The 18674-nt window shown below is 38.6% G+C and overlaps 2 protein-coding genes across 3 annotated transcripts; one reads left to right on the top strand and one right to left on the bottom strand.

Moving 5' to 3' along the window:
• Positions 1-2717: 2717 nt before the first annotated feature.
• Mrps14 (mitochondrial ribosomal protein S14) lies at positions 2718-5369 on the top strand. Its single transcript, XM_010630202.3, has 3 exons — positions 2718-2823; positions 4473-4631; positions 5058-5369. Exons 1-3 carry the CDS (start codon positions 2779-2781, stop codon positions 5238-5240), a joined length of 387 nt encoding a protein of 128 aa, XP_010628504.1. The 5' UTR covers positions 2718-2778; the 3' UTR covers positions 5241-5369.
• Positions 5370-9313: 3944 nt separating this feature from the next.
• Cacybp (calcyclin binding protein) lies at positions 9314-18439 on the bottom strand. Of its 2 annotated transcripts, none has more exons than XM_010630197.1 (6): positions 18410-18439; positions 16245-16464; positions 14704-14800; positions 14399-14498; positions 13019-13116; positions 9314-10165 (listed from the first exon to the last, which is right to left on the bottom strand). In XM_010630197.1, exons 1-6 carry the CDS (start codon positions 18422-18424, stop codon positions 10009-10011), a joined length of 687 nt encoding a protein of 228 aa, XP_010628499.1. In that variant the 5' UTR covers positions 18425-18439; the 3' UTR covers positions 9314-10008. The 2 variants fall into 2 exon arrangements, with proteins under 2 accessions (XP_010628499.1, XP_010628498.1); XM_010630196.3 differs by lacking the exon at positions 18410-18439 and adding an exon at positions 18292-18380.
• Positions 18440-18674: the final 235 nt, after the last annotated feature.

Here is an 18674-nt window from a genome sequence, read left to right as displayed (position 1 = left end):
TTTTATTAGATGTTCTGAGAATTGCCTACTGGGATTTAGATGTTTAAAAAACACAACCATATTTAGGTTTTTAAATTTTATTTTGATGCATGGTAAGAAATAAACTATAATTTAGAGAAAATTCCCAAATCAGACCCAGTTACTCCAGTACCACATATTCAGTGACTTCTATGCTTTAATATATGGTCAGATTCTGATTATATTTGGGTCTCTTTCTGACCTATCAATCTAGCTCCTTTACCTACCTATGAACTTGTTGCCAGGGGCTGGGGGAGAGAGGGATGAGAAATTGTTTAATGTTACAGAGCTTCAGTTTTGGAAGATAAAGTTCCGGAGATGGATGATAAAGGTTGCGTTAACAACGTGAACTGTAGTTAACGTCCCTGAACTGAGCACTTAAAACCAATGGGATGGTAAATCGTAAGTGATATGCTTTCTTTGAATGTGTCCCCCAAAGTTTACACGCTGGCAGTTGAATCCCCAATGTAACTGTGCTGGGAGGTGACGGGAAACAGTGATTAGATCAGTGCTAGTGGGTTCTTGTTGCATTGCGGGAGCAGGTTCCTCGTCTGGAGAGTGGGCGTGTTATAAACCATGACGGGAAACAGGGAGACAGACTCTGTGAAGAGGGAAGGGGATCTTGGGATGGGCGGGGGACAGGAGGGAGTGGAGGAGAAGGGAAAGTAAAAGGATCCACTGCAATACGTTTCGTATATGCACCAATACTCCATGATGAATAGATTCCTTACGTATCACAGACATTTACTGATGAAAACCCATTTGCTCTTTTTAAAAAAGATATTAAGACAGACTTAAAGATATTCTTAAAAAGTGAGCTTGGCCTTCTTGCTCAGTTGTATGATCTTGCCCTTCTGGGATGACACAGGAAGAAGGTCCTCTCCAGAGGCAGGCCCCTTGATGTTGCACTGCCCGGCATCCCAAACTACAAGAAATAAGTATGTTCTTTATAAATGATTCAGTCTTAGGTATTGTTATAGCTGCACAAAATGGGCAAGATCATTGTGCATTGTACCACAATTTTTCAAATGTCACTAATGCTATTTAAAGATGCTTTTGGGAATTCCTGGATAGGTGAAAGTGGGGTTCCCGGAAGGAGGAAAGGGCCTGAAAGCGCCATGTTTTCCCCTGTACCAGTGCACAGAGGGCTGCTTGTATCATTGAAAACTCTAAAAGGTTTGCCATCCCTGCCCCATACCTTGCCCCACGCACCTCTTCCAATTAGGTGTCTGTCTGTATCCTCTGTAATATCCTTTATAATAAGCCAGCCAGGCTGCACTAGTGACTCCCAAGGTATGGACACTCCTCACCCTACCACACCTGAGCACTACATCCACGCCTACTTCTTCATCCATCATTAAACTACCACTGTCAATGTAACAAACACAAGTTCCATGGCTCCTGTGGCTTCAATCTGGCCTTCTGGCCACTTCTCAAGATCTGGCCTGTCTTGTGCCTAGCACAGTTGTATGTAATCCTCCTGATTGTTCTTCCTATAGGATTGCAGAAGTGGGTTCTTGACCTTCTTCCCAGTAATGTAGAATTTGAAAAATCACCTACTAGAAAGAAAACATGCTGGGGGGGGGGAGTTCAGTGCACCCATTTCATGAGCTAATTAGTGGAAATAATCCTCAATTGGAAGAGAGGGACAAAGTGTTCCCTGGGCTTTAGACAGCTGCTGACCTAAGACTTTTCTGATTCTAACGTAGCGAGGGCTCATGTTGTCTTTTCACACCAACTGGTCACTCAGACCCTCTCCACTGCATTAGGCATGTTCTAATACACCTGAACCTCCAAAGAAAGGAGTTTCAACAACAACAACAACTAAACAACTCCTGGGCGGAGGATTTAGCTCAGTGGTTCCGCGGCCTGCCTCGACAGCATGAGGACCCGAGTTCGATTCCTCGAACCAAAAAAAAAAAAAGGAGTTTGCATTCCATTCTCCTTTCTCCCAGAAGGCTCCCGTTAACAATGCATATGTAAGTAACACAGGCCTCCACTTACTCATCTATGATATAGGTACTTGTCAAGCTCATATATGCTCCTCCATACTGTTCTAACAATACCGTAAGGGGTGATACTTGACTTATGTCCAGAGTAAAGGCTCCCCGCAAAAAACAAACAACCCAGCCACTATGAAGAGGACCTGAAGTTCCCTGTACCGTACTGAAAACAAGTTTGAAAGGGCGATGCAACCCCACTTGCCCCCAAATAAAACATTTAAGCACTGAAACCGCAATACAGATATAATGAATTTTAAATACTCTAGACATGTATGAGAACTATCTTCATCACACCACCATTATGGTGGAGAAAAAGAAGGGACTGAAGGATCTACAGGAAGGACGACAGGAAGAGCTGGAACAATTCCTAGGTTTCTGGAAAGCAGTGCTAGACACTGAGTGGAGAATATGAGGAGCAGGCTGGATGGGGTCGAGAAGAGCTCCGGGGAAGAGAAATTGACAGGGACGGAAGGAAAGGAAGTAGGTGAAGACGTAGTTTAAAGCGGTGAGAAAAATGAACGGAAAGAGGAGCAAGAACCAACCAATAGCATAACACCGCGCTAGGCACACCAAACTCGTTCCGCCTTTGTGATTGGCCTAAATTCGTGAAACACCGCGAGAGCTCAAATCCCATACCTAGGCCTTTAAACGCCGCCCGCAGCGCGCCCCGCCCCCTACGCCAGACCCCGCCCCTCGCGCCCTGCGTAGTCCGGTGATATCAATAAAGTTGCAGCGATTTGTTGTTGCGGTGGACAACATGGCGGCCTCCGTGCTGTGCTCCGTGCTGCGGCCTATCCGGCAGGTCAGACGCGCCTTTACCGCCCCTCATACCCCTCACCTCTGAATTTCGTAGCTGCGGGTCCTCCACGACCCTGCCACCTGTAGTGCAGATTGCGGACCAATCCCTGGGCCTCCTCTCCTCTCCAGCTTGGTTCGGGCAGGTCCAAGCTGCAGATAGAAATTTGGTGTTAAGCATGTAACAGACTCGCTTTGAGAGCTACCAGATTGACTCTGATATACGTGTAAGGGACTGAGTGTAGGTAAGGAAGAGAAAAGGTCAGAAAATAGGCCTTAGACACTTCAGCCGCAAAGTGACTGAAATCCGTCAGGCTGGGAGGACGAAAACCCAGGGGAATGTGTGTAAGGAAGCCATGAAGATTTCAGGGAGTAGGGAGTGCGCAGCTGACTGCGGAAAGGTCGGCTAGACGAAGGACTGAGTATTGGCTGCCGAGTTTAGCAGTGTGGAGATTGTTGGGGACCTGAATATAGCAGTTTCGATGGTCTGATGGGGCAGAAGTGGTTCAAAGAGAATAGGAGGAAAGAAATTGGAGACGACGAATAGGGACAAAATTGCCAAATTGATATTTAAATTTCATTCATGCTTATTTACAGAAGGTTATTCTGGAATTATTGTCTTTTTCACATGGGTCTTTAGTAATAAAAGTGTAGAAGGGGCTTAGTTTCTCTTGTTAAATAGACTTGAAAAAAGGTTGGCTCCCTTATTCTCAGTTTTATATTTTGCTGTGTGTTTATGATTTATTTTATAAACACGTATAGGAAAACATCGTTATTTTCTATAATTATAATGTAGTTGACATGTAATATTTCCTCTGGTTTGAAAGAGACAAGTTTCTAGAAGTAAGTACCCATTTTGCCTGTTCTGTAGGCTAGAACTATAAATTGTTAGTGAGCAGCTCGTGTTAATAATTAGTGTTAATTATCAGAGATAATTTCTAAGAGCTCTTTGACCATGAAATTCTGCTTTCCATAATTTATCCTGGAGATAAAACCTGAGATGAGTTGTGTGTTATTCATTGTAGTGTTGTTCATGATGATAAGCGGGGAGGTATGTTATATAGTCTGACTGTCCACCCATAGGTTACAGGTTCAGTAAATTAGGATGCATCTATCCAGTGAAATATTCAATTCAAAGAGAATGAGGAAGTTTTTTACATATGCATATGAAAAGATCTCAGATATTTTGTTAAGTAAAAAGGGGGCTGAAACGGGAGGAGTAAAGTATACATGTATTTGTTGAGACAAAAATCTCTAGAAGGATATATAAGAAACTAGTAACTGGATATTTACGGCAGGTTGGTATCGTTGGGCAAGGAAGGAATGAGATGAGAGGGAGACTTCACTATATGTTTTTGCTTTTTTGATATTAGCCTCTGTAAAAGTCAAACAGTTACAGAAATTTCTAAAACTTTGCCATCTTCCAACACGTTATTGGCCTCATTTTAATTATTACCACTCTGACTTAATGTATGTTCATAAAAGTTGTTCTGAAATAGTAAGTGTTATTTTGAGTCACTAAAGTAAACCAGAACAACTGTGAAAGAAATACTAGGTCACAGTGACTGGAAGACTTCAGGACTGAGGAACACTCACAGAACCTAGGCTTGACTGTCCTTATCCTTCATTCACACTTTGCTTGCTTTTGTCTTTTAGGTAGTTCCATCCTCAGCTTCAGGCCAAGTTAGAGGTTACTATGTAGACTGGAAAATGTTGCGTGATGTGAAGAGACGAAAAATGGCCTATGAATATGCAGATGAGAGGCTGCGAATCAATTCGCTCAGGAAGAATACCATTTTGCCACAAGATCTTCAGGTTAGCTAATGAGTTCCTTTCTATAAATCTTTAACTCACATCAGATCATTTTCTGATACCATTTGTTGTGAAGTAGTACCAATATCATTTCTGAAGAATAAGATCAAATACTCCAAGTCAACATATACAATAGCCTTTAAATCAACTTACATAAATTTCAGACTGAAGATGACTATTCACTCCTAAGTAACCATTTCATTATCCAATCCCGAGAAAGTACTGATGAGTAATAACCATATAGTAAATGGGGTATTATTTTGACCCACAGTTTCCCCTGCATTTCGTGCCTGTCCTTCATCTCAAGGCATCGGGAGACTCTGTGAGGTGTTAGTGATGATGTTAAGTGTCAGCCAGAGCATTAGTGACTAAAAAAAGCCATAGGTACAGCCTGGGCCGTGGATAATGTACCTTTGTGATTTCCCGTAGGAAGTGGCTGATGGAGAAATTGCTGCCCTTCCTCGGGATAGCTGTCCTGTTAGAATCAGAAATCGTTGCGTTATGACATCCCGTCCACGTGGTGTGAAGCGGCGCTGGAGGCTTAGTCGTATTGTCTTCCGTCACTTAGCGGACCATGGCCAGCTTTCTGGAGTCCAGAGAGCAATATGGTAAATCAGCTCCAAAACCCACTGAGATTTCCATAAAAGGGAGATTTCAATAAACAAAACCCTAATTTTTATAGGGATCCAGTGTATTTGTCTACCTGATGCTGTCTATAATTAAAGTACTTTTGCATTTTAAATGAAGACATTTGGGTATTTCATTGTCAATGAATTACCCTTTTTTTGGTACCAGGGATTGAACTTGGGACCTTGTGCTTGCAAGGCAAGTGGCAGAACTACTGAGCTAAATTCCCGGCCCTGAATTACCTTTTTGATTTAATGGAGCAAAATATAGAATAAAAAATATGTTCTGTTAAAATATGCTATGATTTCCTTTTCCTTTAAGGGTTTTTGTATTTTTAAAAGAATGTTACTTCATGAAACAGTATTTTCTTACAAATAACCCAGTTAACTGACAGGTCATTCATCTATGGCATTTTGTAATCCTGGCCTGGCTTCCCTGACCTACAGAGTTTTCTTACTCTTACTGTTAGAGAAAAACAGATTGGAAGTTAAAGCTGAATAACAACAACAAAACCCCACTGACTGCTGATCCATCTAAAGGCCTCTAGTACAAAATATGCCTCTAAGTCTCTAATAATCTATACAAAGAGGAAAAAAATGTCTTGGAATAGTATATATCACTTACACTTCTGTTTCATTACATGCTGTAACAAGTAAGGGTAGTAAAGGTTGACCTGTGCAATAACTCAGCAGTATGATTAGTCCAGTGATGAAAAATATACATAGTATTATGGAAGAATGTACTTAGGATCAGGAAAATATTCCCAGAGATGACACCTGATCTTGTCATTGAAGTAGGAGCAAAGCATAAGGAAAAAGAGAAATGAATGGGTCACACGGTGAAACCACAGTCACTTCAGAGTATCAGAAATATGAAGCGTAAGACAAGAGCCATATTTAGAGCATTTCACATATGCAGTACCAGATATTGGTGAGTTTTAAATGACATTGAGCCAGGCACGGTGGCCCACACCTGTAAAACCAACACTCGGATGGCGGAGGCAGGAGGGAGCCCCTCAAGGCCAGCCTGGGATACACAGTTCAAGTCAGCCTGAACTGCACCCAGAGTAAGATCCTGTCTCAAACTCCCCTCCCTTCAAATAATAAAAGACATCAGTTTTTTTTCTATAGATCATCGATAGCTGTGTGGATAGGTGGTGATGAAAGGCAGAGACTGCAAACAAGACATTTTAGGATGCCTGAATTGCAAATCCAGAGCCTGAACTAAGGCGGGGAATGGTAGCAATGAAGAGGATAGACTGTTCGCACAAGACTGTTTTTGAGACAGGGTCTCTGTAGTTCAGGCTAGCCTTCAATTTATTATGTAGCCCAGACTGGCTTCAAAGCTCATGGTTATCCTCCTGCCTCAGCCTCGTGAGTGCTGGGATTACTAGGAGTGCACTATCACACCTAGCTAAAAGTAGTTTTTAGAAAATTAAAGACTTTAAAAGACCAACAATTTGAGAGGTAGTACTGGCTTCCTGGGTTCTTGCTAAGGTAGATGGCAGAGGGCAACTCCAAGATAAAAAATACACAAAAATAGAATAGATTCGGGAGAAACAAGATGGGAGTTGAAATTTCATTTGAGCAATGTTGGTGGGATGCCTAGTGGAGAAATCTATGCAACTAAATAGTCTGGAATTCAAGAGGAGATGGGGAATTATGATATACCTTGGATTTGTTTTTCCTAAGTTCATATGGCAATTCGCCAACTGGTATCCTCTTAATATCTCAAATTATAACTAGTATTAAATCATGAAATAGAATAAATTTGCTGATTGCTAGCATGTTGGTAGAATATCCCATCCCCTCTCCAACTTGAGTCATTTGATCCCAAGCATAATCTGCACATTTCATTCAGCTGCCATTTCTCCGCAGTCATTTCTGCTTCATAAGCGCTTTTCTCACCCACTTTTTTTTTTTTTTTGTACCAGGGATCAAACTCAGGACCTTGCCCTTTTGTGGCAGGCAGCAGAACCACTAAGCTAAATCCCCGGCCCCCCACCTTCCTTTCATTTGTTGGAGAAACCAAATAGTTGTCCTGTAGAATGTCCAGCGTTTTTGGCCATTTGCTTCTTCATATCCTTTATTGTCTCCCAAGTTTTCTGTAAATGAATAGTCACATCTAGAAGCTGGACTACATCCAGCTGTTTTCCATTGGTGGTGTTAGGTACTACTGTATCATGTAAGAAGGCATATTATCCGGCTTTCCCACTTCTAATGCTTACATTGATCAGTGAGTTCAGGTAGGGTCAGCTTGACCCTTGCATTTAAAGTTCACCATTAATTCATCTCTTGCCTCATGGTCTATGCATCTCATTATGATTGTTACCCTGGATCTGTCATTTCATTAAGGGTTGCAATAGTGGTTTTCTGAGTCCATCGTTTTTAGCTTTAAAGTACGTTGGAAGCAGAAAGCAAGTCTTACCAAAAACCAAGTATCATTAGCACTTTGATCTTGCAACTTTCCAGTCTCCAACACTGAGAAATGCTTCTGTTATTTAGAAATTATCTAGTATAAGGTATGGTGATAGCAGCAGGAATAGACCAAGTGAGTTCGGTTTGTTTGAAATTTATTTCTACCTTTTTCACTCGTTAAATTTTATGTTTCTAAAGTCAGAATAGGAAAAAGTACATTCACAGATATACTTTCATCTCCTTCTACCTTCTTCCCCACTGGGTATTTTTGGTACCAGGGATCAAACTCAGGACCTTGCACTTGTGAGGCAGGCGGTGGCACCACTGAGCTAAATCCCCAGCCTGGGCAATAATTTATTAGTTTTGGGTTTACTATTCTAGTTTTTCTGAAACATAAGCAGATATGGATGTATCGTTATGTTCAGCTCACTCCTGGCATGTATCATACAAATTTGTCACTTTTGCAAATTCTAGAAATTCTGAGCCAGAGGATAAATGCATGTTGTTTTGTTTGGATCTAGAGGCCCCCACAAAGCCTCATGTGCTCATTAGGTGGGGGCTTTTGGGAGGTAGCTGGATCACAGCTGATACTCATCCCTACATTAGTCCCAATGGTTTATAGCTGGGTGTGTGATGCTGGATAAAGCCTGGGTGGAGGTGGGTCACTGGGGACTTGGCCTGGGTGTATCCCTCCTCTTCCCTGGATCCCTGCTTCCTGCCTGCCATGCTGTGAGCCTTAGAGCCAGCCAAGTATGGACTGAAGCCTCCATAAACTGCAAGCTGAAATAAACCTTTCCTCCTTGTTTGGGTTATGTCCCAGCAATGAGAAAGACACGTGTGATTATGACAGATCCTATCAAATAACTTTACACATGACCTTTTCCTGTAGCCTAGCCTTTTTGCCATAGCCTTAACACTCAATACAATCAGTGTGTGAAACTGGAGTTTTCCCAGTGAGAATAGTGTGGTTTTTTTAAGTATTTCTTTTCTTAAACAGGGTGAGCACCTCTTTATGTATTAAAGGTTATTTACCTTTTTCTATAAACTGTTTGTTGGAATCACTCCACATGTGGTCATCATTTGTTTCTTGCCATGTAAATATGTAGCTAATGTTATCAAGATTTAATAAAGATTTCAAGATTTCCCCCTTATCTTTGGTTGCAGTGAAATTCCATGTCTTTTAGTACTTGCAGGCTTTCATTTTTTACATTTAGATCTTTTGATGCTTACAGAATGCTTCCACATGGCTATTTTTCTCATTCTCATTAAAACCTATCTTTCCTCTACTGTTTTTGAAGAGCCATTTACCATACTCTAAAACTTCCATATGCATTGTTTATTCTGGCCTTTTTATTCATGTGACAAAACCATAATTAGAGAAGTACTATAATGTGTTTCAGTATTTACTAAAAGTTATCCTAGGTGCAGGCTGTTTTACCAAATTCTTACAAATTACAGTTCTGGTTGATAAACTTGATTTTTCCTCCATGTATCCAACTACTTTCTTTTAGCTGTACTGGCAATTACCTCCATTACAATGCATTATGAAGATGACGGGCACCTTCCTCTGCCTTCAGATTTTAAGAAAACGTAACTTTTCTGTGTGACATACTTCTGGACAAACACATAGTAAAACTATTGTTACATAAAAATCCAACTTTATTGAACATAAGAATAGATGGATTTTCAAATTAATTATGTTTGCTTTATGGTTAGTATCTGACTCATGGTAGAACTTACTGCTACTATATGAAGATGCTTGTCTATTCTTAATTCTATACTCATAAACAAATATATTTAAATCTAGAGAAACATTTGTGATTGGCTTATTAGTGCAGAGCGCATGGTAATCCCTGGTATACGCAATGCGCAAGCTAGTAATAGGGGATCATCCACTCTACAGCAAATTTGAAGCACAGGCACAAATTTGAGTTTTATATAAAAATTCAGTTTTACTCTTATTACATTAGTGGGAGCTGACATCTGTAACTTTTACAGGCAAGCAAATACTTTTTTCTATCTCCTAGCTGAACAAAAATACATATAATGTATTGTTTTCTTTACACAAGACTTGCTTTTTCTATTTCAATGAGAATACCATATAACCCTTTCTTGAACAAAATGACCAGGGTGTAATGAAACTATTTTTGGAGGAAATGTTTAATAAGCATATCTTATTTAAATAAATCCTCCAATAAGAAATGGAGAATTCTTTGCCTTTGCTTTGAAGGCTTTGTACTTATCTGTCAAATTTCTATGTGCAGCTCACTAACATTCCCTTATTGGAAATATCAGTATTCCCATATAATAATAGTTCTCAGAAGGAATTAAAAGTCTCAAAATTCTGTGTCTCCTTTGGCTTGCTTCTCTCTTGATTCCACCCAGGCTTTATTAATGGTTCGCTTCATATCATCATCTCCATCTTCATAAATTTTCTTTAGAACATTCATTAATCCCTCACTAGGATCTGTTTCAGCATCGTAGGATGGCTTTCTGTTAAAAACACATAATGGAAAAGTCAATACACAGACCCACACAATTTCAGGTTGTTACTAGAAAGGCAGAGCTAAGAGGAAGCCAGATTATCCAATGAAAATATTCAGTCAGTAGAGCACAGAGAAATTCACCTTAATACACACATGACACTTGTACATAGTGCAGGGAAGAGTGGTCATCAAAATGATAGGCATTACCATGGGACTCTGGCATTTCAAGTGATTTTTTTTTTTTTTTTAAAGCAGGAAAATGAAGTATTTACTTTCTGACTTAATTTTTAAAACAAGGTTTCATTCACATTAAAAATGTTTTCATTAAGGGAAAGACCACAAACATTACACAGGGACACATACTGAGACTCACACATCATGTACTAGAAAAGCCTTTCTCAGGTTGGGTATATAGCTGAGTGGCTCTGCTGCCTGCAAAGACCCAAATTTGATACCCGGGACCAAAAAAAAAAAAAAAAAAAAAAAAGCCTTTCTCTTAAGCCTGAGATCAATGGATCTGAGCCTGATGGTTAAAGGAATAGTCTTAGATGGAGCCAATTACCCATTTGTTCAATTCATAATTATTACTCATTCAGTTCATAAAGGGACAGACTTTACACTGGACACTGGAAATATGAGGAGACAGGATCACCCTGTACTCAGGCATTTGTCTACATTTAAAATCAATTTCAAGATAGTCTGATGAGCCTAACTCTACCCAACCATACCTCAAATGCATGCTGGCTAGCAAGGAGTGAGTAAATGCGGACAGCTGTATGAGTCGATACAGTACATTACCACTGAAGAAGAAATCTAAAACAACTGACAAGATAACAGAAGTATCTTTTTGTTTGTTTTGAGACAGGGTCTCACTGTATAGTTCAGGCTGGTCTTGAACTCACTATGTAGCCCAGGCTGGCCTCAAACTCCTGGCAATCCCCTTCCCAGCCTCCCAAGTGCTGGAATTACAGTGTGTACCACCATGCCTGGCCGCAGTATCTTTCAACAAATATTCTTTAAACAGTCACTACTAAGGATAAAAATATTATGCTTTTTCATTCTAAACCAATGATAATTTTTATTATGTACCTCCAAAAGTCTCATATGTTCAGAGATGGAGCTTTCAAAAGGTAGATTAACCCCCTGAGGAGCTGAATGTGCTGTCAGGTGGGGGCCAGGTGGAAGAAGTAGGTCACTGGCAATGTCCCTTTGGAGACTACATCTCCTTCTCCGGCTCTTCCCAACCCGTTCTACTTTGGCCACCAGGAGCTAAGCCGCTTTGCTCCACCACACCCTCCTGCAATGATGTCTGGCCTTGAAGCCAGCTGACTGTGGACTGAAACGGTGAGCCAAAATAATTCCTCTACCTTTAACCACTCAACAGTTTACCCTGAGTGTCACTTGGGCAGTGTATTTAGTTATGTACTGCCGATCCCAAGCATGGCTCGGGCAGGTGTCACTTTAATCAGTCTATTCTTGTTTGTACAAGATACATTTTGTTCATTCGATTTATACTGAGTTTTTGCGTTTTTAAAATTTAGAATGTTGTATTTGCCTTTGACATGTTTCTGATAAGTTCTGGTTATTTTTTCATATTTTGTGAAAAATAACCTATAATTCTATTATAATCTATTAAAACTTACTAAATATTAGATATAACTTTTATACTTCAGAACGCAATGATATTCATTTACAAGAGCAAATGGACACATTTGGGACAGAGTAGGAAGTGCCAAAAAGTCCACAAAAGAAAAAACTGAAAAAGGAAAAATGTTAGTGTTATCAGAGAGAAAAAAAAGTCTGTGTTATGAAACAGACAAAAAAGACATCTCCTTATTGTCAACAATTCATAATACAGAAACGATAGAACTTGAAAGAAGAAATGAAACTGAAAAAATCCCAACAGCAGTCAATTATAACAATTCTATGGGTGGTGCTGAGTTAAGCAACATCTAACATCTAACAAGCCATCCTGTAAACAAAAGCAAGGGGAAAAATATTATAAAGTATTTATGCACCTTCTGGACCAAACAGGAGGGAACTCATTTGTTATTGATTCAAAACAAGGGGGTTCAAAAAGTCATTTACAATTTAGATTATTCTAATAGACCAAATAATTAAAAAATACAGGTTAGTGAAATGCCAACCAAGATGTCCATCGTCAATGTCTTCACCATTATGTTTAGTGGGTAGACATTTTAGTGAAATTACACCCACACAGTATAAAGTGTGTCGTTCAAAGGAAGACAATTATGGAAATAGAATTCACAAGAACACTAGATCCTAATGTCCAGACTGCATAATGTATTAAATGTTTTAAGATACACTATACACAAAAAAATTATTAAATATGATAAAATTATCATTTTTGTATTTCCTATTATTTTATAAAACCCCCCCCCAAAAGCAATTTTTGGTCATCTTGTAAATAACCGAACTGGTAAGTGGTTAAGTTGAAGTTGTCAGGTGTTTTATCCCAGCAATGGGAAAGCTGACCAGTTAAAAAAAAAAAATTGAGGAATTAACAAACATAATATGGATATCTGAGCCTTTTTGGCACTCCTGAAACAAAGTATTGGCAACAGGCCCTATATATGCAGACATGCCTCTCTGTCCAGGAATAAGAACCAGCACTAAAGAGCTAACTGTAAGTACAAAAGCCTTCTTAAAAATCAACTTGCTAAGCACATGGCCTTGTCAAGCAGGCTCTGAGAGTTGAAAAAGATATTAAGACAATGAAGTTGATGAACACCAAGAGATAAATGGTCAAATCAAACTAAAGTTCATTCTGTTATCCAAAAGTCAAACTATAATCCCAGCCAAGAATATGGTTAAAATCCTTAAAGAAATGTAGACTCACTCTTTTTCTTTGCATTCTTTTTCAACCTGAGTCAAATACTCCCACTGCGTATTTTCTGCTTTCTTTCTACATAAGATAAGAACTGTATCAGTCTTGACCTAGAAGAAAAGTGGGAAAAATACAAGCATGATTATTTAGAGAACCATTATTGTCTCAGTCAAGTGCCTACTATGTGTAGGACTTATTCTAGGTGCTAGTAATACTTTTATTTTTCTCGTTACCAGGAATCAAACTCAGGATCTTGCACTTGCCAGGCATGTGTGGCACCACTGAGATACACTGCCAGCTAGTAATAATTTTATGAATAGGCTAGAATCTAAAACTTTGTTCAGGGGAAAGCCCATCAATGAGTAAAAATGAATAGCTTCAAAAACTAGTAAGTGCAAGCCTCCCCCCAAAACAAAAATATCGCTAAATGTAATCAAGACAAAAAGGATGTTAATGGGGGAGTGGTGGGTGAGAACTTCATTTGGAAGGCTTCTGAGACAAAGTATAAATGGAAACCTCAGATCCAAGAGAAGGGCATTCTAGGAAGTTGCAGAACAAGTAGAATGGCTCCAAGATGAGATGATCATGGTATGCTTGAAAAAGGGAGGATGATTTTAATGATTAAAAGAAAGAATGACACAGGGCAAAGTATTTGGAGAGCGAGAAAGCAGACTAACACACTAACAATGATCAGCGTAATTCCTAGGAGTCTTAGTATTTCTTCATCTGTGTGATTGGTAGAAGGCTGCAGTGATACATAAGCTAAACTGTATTTTAATATTATTTTTAAGCTCTTATAGATAACACAGATAAGAATATTTATATACCCAATGCACTAAACCTCATCTATTCAAACTGAATAGGAAAGAATTGTGTCACTAGTGAAAACTATGGATGTTTCTTTAAAAAAAAAAACAACAAAAAAACTTTTCATACTTTTCTAGCTTCTACTATCATTAGGGTTAAGCACTTAGGACTCCCTTTTATGTATCAAAACCTAATGCACACTACATCTGATAACAGTTAAGATTAATTTAGGCACTTTCTATGCCCCATATTTAATGCAATAGCCTTACAACAATCTATTCCACATGAGCTGGCAAATATTTATTGTCAAGAGCCAGAGATAGTAAATAATTCTCTATTGTGGGCCACACAGTACTGTTGTAGCTACTTAACTCTGCTGGTACCGTACAACAGCAGCCACAACCAATACATGAAGAATGGCAATGTTCCGGTAACACCTTACCTACCATACAAGCAATGGGCTGCAGTTTGTTGGCACCCTAGTACAGGGGATAAATGAATTATCTAGTTATCTCAATTCTAAATCAGCCAGGCTCAATTTAATGAGGTATCAAAAGTGACTATAAACAAATAAATCATACTCACTTTTTTTGAACTGCCTTCCACTGAGATGGGTTTCAAGAGATTGTTCACAATCATAGAATAACTCTTCCCATTTAGATTCTTTACCAAAAGATCAAATGACCTAAAAACAATGGTAAATGCATTATCTTTATGATTTGCTTAAAAAAGCCACCATGTACATTTGACTATGCCAGATGATTTCCACATCCCTTCAAAGCAGAAATAAAGCATAATCCTAAATTTGAGAATTTTAGAAACTGTACAGAAAAGAGTCCTATGATAAGGCTGACTCTCACTCATTCTTTCCCATTATAAGGAAAACTTACCTCTCTGTGAAATGCACCTGCACATTCTCAGCAGGAACTTGATGAACTCCAGTTAAAGTAATGTAGATTTTCACAAACTTATCTGACTGATCCCATCCTACCAACAAAAAGCACAAGATAAGTCACAAGTCTCTCAGACTGTCTAGAACACCAAAATGTACGTGGCTCATAATAAAATAAAAATATGAAAACCCAGTAAAAGGAACCAAAAGTACAGATATGCCTTGCTTAATGACTGTTAGGACATATGACCTATCCCTTTTTTGGGTACAGTTCTATACATCTTGTTTACAGAGCCTTAATGTCTTTTATCATATCGTACACCTTACTGGTATAGTACTACAATTTTTGCTGATGGTACTGTACAGTACAATACTGCAGTTTTTATGTTGTTATAGAGCGGTACCTTGGTTCACCAACTTAATTCTTTCCACAGTTCTGGTTTCAAACTATATTTGATTCAAATCAAATTCAATGGTTAGGCTCAATGTTGACCTCATGGGGAAATTTGCTTTGATCCTCATCCAAAATCGAAGCAAAATTATGGCAAGAATTAAGTTTGTGAACTGAGGTGCCACCGTACATTACAGTTCTGCACTTCAGAGATACGCACATAAAAGCAAAGTCATCAAGTTGGGAGTTTCCTTTGTTCTGAATTTGTAATGTACATACTCAGTACAATTCTTCATTTAGCAACCAGTTCATTTAACATAGGGCCTCAACTGGGTCATTAAATAAGCAGAGTCTGTATAAACTTTTTAGATGAAGAAACTGATCCTCATATCAATTAAGTACTTGAAGTCATGCATATAACAACTGGTAGAACTTAGTTTCAAATTCCAATTTTTAACACAAAGACTTTTTATTCCTTAGAATAAAAACACGATCATTACATTCTTTGAGATTAGCTCAAAGGGCATGCTCCTAGCATTTGGGAAGCTGAGGCAGGAAGATTGCCACTTTAGTTTGAAGTCAGCCTGGGGCACCAGTAAGTTCAAGGCTACTTTGAACTATATAGTGAGATCCTGCATCAAAACAACAACAAATAACAACAAAATATTAGCTCATTTAGTGTTTCTGGGAAATAACTTTGACCTATACCTAAAAATTAATAATTCTCCACTAAGCTGGATGGCTAATCAATACTGTCTAATTCTATAATTTCCACTTTAAGCAGTCTAAATGGAATTCTAGCTTCCTCAATTTCTCTCCAGGACAAGGTTAAGCTTAGACTCCCAATTCTTCGAAACTTGTTTTAAATATCATTTCAGTATGTACTGGCAATCTGTAGTCTAATCTCAGTGAACTCTGTCAACATAAAAAGTATACAAACCACATAAAAAATATGTATTAGGGCCAGGGATTCAGCTCAGTGGTTTGGTGGCCTGCCTTGCAAGCGCAAGGACCCAAGTTCAATCCCCGGTACCAAAAAACAAACAAACAAACAAACAAAAATCACAAAACAAAACAAAAGTATATATCAGCAACCCTGGAGTTTGTGCTCTGCTCAGCAGAGAACTAGATGTGGGGGCAAGTCATACCGTAATTACTGATTTTCACAGTATATCCTGTTGTGATTGGAGCAACCACAGCAGCTGGTTTTTCATTATCAAGAAATTCTGGTTTCTTTTGTGATTTTTGTTGCACCTTATTCTTTATTTCTGTTTCAATCTTGGATTTTTCAGCTGTCAGGGTATCACGTACTCTCTTCCTTGTGGCCTTTTCCAACAACACCTTTACCTCTTCTAGATCATTCTGCAACTGTGTTAAAATAGAAGGTAAATTAGCTATGATAAGATGTATTTTTTTCATTTCACAAAATAAGAACTAAAAATTACTAAGTTCATCAGTATTTTCCAGGATTGAATTGCAACTTCAGTTGTTTCTTCAAATTTAACGTTAAATAATCAAACTTTTTAAAATCAATGACAGGTAATCCACCCTGAATTTTCTAGTTTGTTAATTTATTTAGAACATTTTATTTACAAAAAACTTGGGAGATTAAAAAAAAAAAAAACAAATATTTTTTAAAGGGAGTTCAGAGATTTCCTTGTAACATTCAGTCTAGTACCATAAAATGTTAGAAACATTTCACTATTTTTTTTTTCTTTTTTGGTATCGGGAATTGAACTCAGGGCCTCGTGCTCACCAGGCAGGCATTATACTGCTGTGCTACATCCCCAGCCCAGAAACTTTTTACTATTAAAAGAGAATCCAGGGCCAGGGATTTAACTCATTGGTGCCACCTTGCAAGCATAAGATCCTGAGTTGGATCCCAAGTACCAAAAACAAAACAAGAAAATCCATAATGACTGTGGTCAACTGCTACAGCTACTTGGCTGAGTTCATAAGTCCTCTACTTTCTTTTAGTAATTGGTCCTCACTGATTGTCCTGTCCACATGGCTTACATAAAAAGTCCCAATTAAAGATAAAGAGAAAAAATTCTTCTTTTTAGAAGGTCTTGTTTGGCACTTATGTCAGGCTTACAAAGTCTGGGCTTGGCTGCCCTGAAAGGAAACTCCAGACAAAAGATCCAAAATGCAATCAACTCTTGAAAACTAACTGAAGACATCACCTGTAAGTCCTTCCTACTTTCTGGAGATAGAGCCAAAATTTTATGAAGATTTAGTTAAGGATACTTAGAAAATTTATAGACTTAAGGTTTTTGCCTAATTATGCTGACATAATTACAAATAAATGCTCTCCATCTTCCCCCAAAATTGATTTGCTTGATATTATCAACATGACTTAAAAAATGTTATCTAACTAAACAGCTTGACATTAAGTAAAAGACTTGAGATAAACTCTTCAAACTGGGGGCTGGGGATTTGGCTTAGTGGTTCCGTTGCTGCCTGCTTTGCAAGCCCAAGGTCCTGAGTTTGATTCCTGGTACCCCACCCCCAAACAAAATGGTAGAAAAATCTTCAAACTGGGCTTGTAATCCCAGCATTCTGGGAAGCTGAGGCAGGGTACAAATTCAAGACCAACCTGTACAGTTCAGCAACTTAGTAAAACCCTCTTCAAAAATTAAATAAAAGGGCGGGAGGAAAGTTAGTGTAGCTCAGTATGAAGGCTGAGTTGTTCAACCCCAGAGAATAGGAAAAAATCCCTTTAAATGTGGAGTTTATAATATCAGAAAACAACAGAATATTAAAGCCTGTTTCTTAATAACCTAATGCAGCAACAAAAAACTAATAGTTTTTCTTTACTCCATCTTTGGGGGGGGCAGTACCGGGAATCAAACTCAGGAACTCCATCTTTTATCATAAATTTGTCATTTCTATCATTAATTCAGGTGCCCCATTTTGCCAAACTGTAACATTAAAAAGTCCAAGAGTACCCTAGGCTATCCGCAGTCTGCCTTGCAAAAAAAAAAAAGCTTACATCTTACAAAAAAAATCTTTTGAAGCTAAAACTAAGATGTTTCTGTTCCAAATAATTTTTTATTATAATGGTTTTAAAAAAAATCCATGCTGATTCTAATAAAGTCATAAAAATACTAATATGTACAATGAGCGTATTTTTCCCCTGAGCAGGGGTTTATTTAACAAAAACAAGTATACCCTAAAGCAACTTCTAACTTTTACCTGCAGACTTGAAAAGAACAAAGACAATCCCATCAGTCCAAGCAGCTCCTGCACCCATACTCCCAAATTATCCTAGGTGGAGTACTTTCGGATCTAATTAGCATACCATCTTCCTCACCTTCTCAGCAGGCATTTGTTTTGTGTATGAAAAGATCTACCTTTTATTCCCATTCCTTTATCTCTTAACCTACTCCCTAATTATTCATGAGGGGCCTTAAAACCAAATTGAGCCCCAAAAGGGCAAAGAACTTGAACAGACTTTGCTGCGGATGTACCGATGGAAACCAAGTACAGGAACAGATGTCCAACATGTCTGGTCTTGGGAAAACACAGCAAATTTATGGGACACCACTTCACACCTACCACAACGAAATCATAAACAC

Source organism: Fukomys damarensis, unplaced genomic scaffold, assembly GCF_012274545.1.
Source record: "Fukomys damarensis isolate Sample0158 unplaced genomic scaffold, DMR_v1.0_HiC HiC_scaffold_11, whole genome shotgun sequence".
NCBI lineage: Eukaryota > Metazoa > Chordata > Mammalia > Rodentia > Bathyergidae > Fukomys > Fukomys damarensis.
The sequence above is the reverse complement of the archived record's forward strand: the minus strand, read 5'-3'. Positions and strand labels throughout refer to the sequence as shown.